This window comes from Ammospiza nelsoni, chromosome 5, assembly GCF_027579445.1.
Source record: "Ammospiza nelsoni isolate bAmmNel1 chromosome 5, bAmmNel1.pri, whole genome shotgun sequence".
NCBI classification, from domain to species: domain Eukaryota; kingdom Metazoa; phylum Chordata; class Aves; order Passeriformes; family Passerellidae; genus Ammospiza; species Ammospiza nelsoni.
Window position 1 is genome coordinate 57,902,542 of NC_080637.1, and position 4,531 is coordinate 57,907,072.

Genomic DNA, 4,531 nt, shown 5'->3' on the forward strand with positions numbered 1-4,531 from the left:
GTCAGCAGCTTGCCTGAAGGCCTCACGCTTTCATTTCATCCTAATTTTAGAACTGAAGCAGAAGTAATTCTATAAGTACTTTAATGATGAAACTTAACCAGTGTGGACCGTTAGGGAGCAGGCCCGGACCGTTGGGGACACCAGCAGCTATTGGCTGTTTGACCGGGTGGCAACTGCTTCAACCAATGTGGACTGACCAGGCAGACATTCAGATCTGCAAAGGAAGAGAGCACTCAATAAAAGTTGCTTGCTGTGCATGAAGCTTGGTGCGTGTGTATGGTGCCATTCCTGCCTCCACAATCAAAGTGGCAGAGGGGTTCCATACAGTAGGAAACTGGAGAAGTCTTGTTCCTTCCGAGTACCTCAGGCAGTGGGGGAAGGAAGAGGGTGATGCACCTGGGAATTAGGATAAAAAAGGAGGCTGCGGCCTTGTCCTGGGTCTCAAGAAATCGAGACACCCCAAGGGGAAATGTCCCTTGGCCTCTCCCTTTATTCCAATACTATTACAGGACTCCTCTGTGTCCTCCCTGGAGATAACCTCTGGCGTTGTGAAGTTTGTTCCCCACAGGGACACACCCTACTCTTTCAGTGCTCATTCTCCAGCTCTTCTCTGCTTTCTAACACATCTAGAAGCCCGTGTCCTTGCTGCTGCACGGATCTCCCACGGCTCTCTGCCAGCAGCACTCCAGAGCTCCCAGCTCCAGCTGGCAGGGCCTCAGCGCCTGCCCTGTGCCCTCCCGCCCTGACGGCCACACCAGGCCCTGCTTGCCGTCCTCATGGTGGCACTCCTGGCCCCAGCGTTCTCCAAGGCCTTCTCCGGGGGCACCTTCTTGCGGCCTTTCACTCTCTGCACCAGGCCCAGCAGAGACCTGAGAGCGGCAGTGGACAAGGGCCTGCAGGGACAGCACCAGGCCCAGTGGCTTCCCTCTGACAGTGGGCCGGCTTGGGCTGGAGATGCACAAGAAATTCTTGCCTCTCAGGCTGCTCAGGCCCTTGCCTACACACACTGCCCACAGCAGCTGTGGCTGCCCCATCCCTGGCAGCGTTCCAAGCCAGGCTGGACGGGGTCTGAAACAAGCGGGCCCAGGAGAAGGTGTCCCTGCCCTTGGCAGCAGGGTTGCAACAAGACCATTTTTAAGCATCCTTCCAAGGGAGGCCCTTCTGGCCTTCTGTGGTCGCAGGGGCCGCGGTCAACTGGACTTAATTTCTGATTAGAACCAATTCACCACTGCAAGTATGGCCAATTTCAAGGAGACTCTTCACAAGCTCAGATTCACAACTTGTTGCTTTTACCTACACTACAGGTCTGGTTGAGGTCAATAAAGTCTTGCATGATCCAGGTTCTGGAATCTTGTCCTTTATTGAATCAAGAGCAACGAAATTTCCAGGTTGCTACTCATAAAAGCACTAACTATAGAACATAGTTGTGTGTCCCCAGCAGACAGAGACACGATATATGTCTTTACTACTACATTAAAAAAAACTCTTATATATTAAACTCCTTATATATACAATATAACATTTATAATTGCTACGTATGATATAAATGTATCAATTTTTTGGAAATTTTAAAATAACATGTTTTCATCCATATAAGATATAAGTGCCCTATGAGCATTAATACGTATCACAACTTAGAGTGACGCTAAATATTGGCTATATTGCATTCTTTAAACAAAATTACATATTTGACCCTTTAGAATAATTTCTTCTCATGATATAATAGTTACATAATTCATGTAGTTGACAATATTTATATTATTCCATTGGCTTTTATGATATTTTACTATTATATATGATAATTGATAAGCTTTCTAGCATATAATATGTACACAGGGGATATATATACACAAATTAACAACCTAGATCTTTACATATACAAAGTATCAGGTCAGCTCCAACACAGTTGGTACAATGCTGACCTGAAGGATTCCCATGAGGGAAGAAGGAGAAACAACGTCCATTCAGCAATCCCAAACATTGCCCAGGGATTGTGGAGTCTCCCTCCCCAGAGAGAGAGAGTCAACAACCTTGATCCGAACGCAATCCTTTGTAGTGTAGAGCGGGAAGACCTGCCGGGAGCACCCCTGAAGCAAATGATGCCACCAGTGGTCCTTTCAAACATTCCCTCATCTGAGATTCTGAGATTCGTGTCTCGGCACAAGATGAAGCCCTCAGAGGGAAAATGGACTCAAAGAAAGAGGTGGGGGAATAATAGCATTTCCTTGTGCATGTTCCTTGATCTTTGGAGCCAACCTGGTCATCACTGGATGCAGTGCTGGGGAGGCTCTTGAGACCACACTGCTGCTGCTGCTGCTGCTGCTGCTGATGGCATAGTGCTGCTACGCAGCGTTTTCCCTTCCCTCTCCGAAACCTACCTTCTCCCTTCTTTTCCCATCTCTCCTGAGAACTGGTTCTCTGCCCCCCGGTGTGAGCCTCACAAGCACAGCTCTGTGCAGGAGAACCTCTTTCACTGTTCATTTCTAAGGATCCGTTTGAACCAATGCTGCAGATCCATGTACTGGTTCATTGCCTGAGAGTGGGCAACGGGATCCATCACCAGGTCATGGAAGAGATTGCGTGACCTGGCCATTAGGACCTCTGGGGGCAAGCGGATGCCCTCAGGAAGCCTCTGGTTGCCCACAATGAAGTGATTGAGGCGTCTCCTTTCCACACACGTGCGCAGGCTCTCGCTGATATCCATCAGCCGGCTCACAAAATGTCTCCTGCGCCACTGTGACGCGGGCAAGATGCTCAGGAGGTGCATGACAATGGTCTTGATGGTATAGGTGGAAAAGCCTAAGCCCAGCTGAAGACGAGTGAAGAACTGCAGGCATTTCAGGTGCAAGCTGTCAGGGGGAGCCTGCCTGGCGATGTACCTGAAGAACTTCATCTCGGCCACAGCGTAGCTCTCTGGCCAGATTGTGCTGGAGGTGTGGGCTTGCCTAGGCTGGCTGCTCACAAAGACGTCTGAGTTGCCTTGCCGCAGCCCAAAGAGGATCTCGATCCGGTAGCTTTCTCTGCCGTTGGTCACCTTGAACTGGCAGGAGCGTCTGGGGGGCAGCAGCACTAAATGCCAACTGTGTGACTCAAGCAAAGCCGGCCAGATTGCTCTCACCAGCTGGTAGAACCAGCGGGCAGTTTTCTCCACGTCCAGGTAGGAGCCCGTGCACAGGGTATGAAGGAGGCTGGGATCCTGATGCCTCCTCAGCTCCTCCTCAGGGTGGTGCAGGAAGCACAGCATGTGCTCACCCTGCTGCTCACTCGTGCAGGTGCACTCCTGCTGCACGCGGATGTGGAAGTTCCTCAAGCGCCTCTGCCATGCAGTGCCCAGCTCTAGGTGGAAGCTGTGCCCTCGAGGAGGTGTCATGGGTATGAGCACCTGGTACACAACATCCTGCTCACGGGGACTCCAACCTTCGAAGGCACTGCCCACCCCAATGGCTCCTTGCAGCACCGGATAGAAACTGTTGGACAAGACCCGTCGAAAATAAATTGCAAAATGCTCCATCAGGGTTCTTGTCCACATGCATCCTCCCTGCAGGTCCTGCACAGGCCACTGTACGCGCTCCATTATGATTCTTCCAAAGTTGTCGGCACGATCACGGAATTCTTGCACTTGATTTCCAACGTCATTGACGTTTGCTGCATTGGCAGCTTCATTGCCAGCTTCATTGGCAGCAGCATTGTCGACATCCTCTGCACGGCCATCATCACTGTCGTCTTCCTCCACCTCCATTTCATTGTCTCCTTCATCTTCATTTCCAAAGTCTTCTTCATGTGCATGCACATTTTCAACCTCCTCTTCATTTACACCATCATGTGCTTCTCCTTGCTCCTCTGTCCTCAGGCTCCCTTTCCTCCACATATACCACAGTGCCAAGAGAAGGAGCAGGAGCCCAGCAAGAGCCCAGAGCTGCCAGTGCTGCCGGGCAGAGGAGAGCAGGTCTCCCCAGGCCAAGACACCCTGCTTCAGCAGGACCAGCTGCTCCACCTCCCGCTGCAGATGAATCTTCTCCTCTTCCTGGAGCTTGGCACGCACCTCCATTCGCAGACGTGTCACCTCGTCCAAGCCATTACCCACGGGCTGTGGGTACCGGACTAAACTTGGCAAGAGCAAGAGCCACAATACCCAGGTATCCATGGTCTGCAGGAGGATGGAGAGAAGGCCTTGAGAGGGAGGGGCTGAGAGGGAGGCAGCTGGCAGCAGGGATTGTGGGGGGCAGCAGGGACAGGAATTCCAGGGATCTGGGAGCAGGAAGCACAGGACCCCAGAGAGCTGGCAAGCAGCCAGGCCCGTTCCGCTGCCCCAGCAGCAGCAGCAGCAGCAGCAGCAGCAGCAGCAGCACGGTGTCCTGCCCAAGGCTGGGCCATGAGGGGCTGTTCCTGGATGCAGGGGGAAAAGCCAGCCCCGGGTACTGCGTTTCTGCCCCGGCCCTTATCCCCAGCCCAGCCTCCCCACCATGTGTGCACTCACCGCTTGCCCAAGCAATACAGGGCCAGCGTTACCTGCTGGGGCCTTGTATAGCTG

The 4,531-nt window shown here is 52.3% G+C and overlaps 1 protein-coding gene across 1 annotated transcript; it reads right to left on the reverse strand.

Annotated features, from left to right (window-relative positions):
• Window positions 1-208: 208 nt before the first annotated feature.
• LOC132073514 (inositol 1,4,5-trisphosphate receptor-interacting protein-like 1) lies at window positions 209-4,114 on the reverse strand. Its single transcript, XM_059472607.1, has 3 exons — window positions 2,475-4,114; window positions 770-893; window positions 209-214 (listed from the first exon to the last, which is right to left on the reverse strand). The coding sequence occupies exons 1-3, from the start codon at window positions 4,046-4,048 to the stop codon at window positions 209-211; spliced, it is 1,704 nt and encodes a 567-aa protein (XP_059328590.1). The 5' UTR covers window positions 4,049-4,114.
• Between the last annotated feature and the right edge of the window lie 417 nt (window positions 4,115-4,531).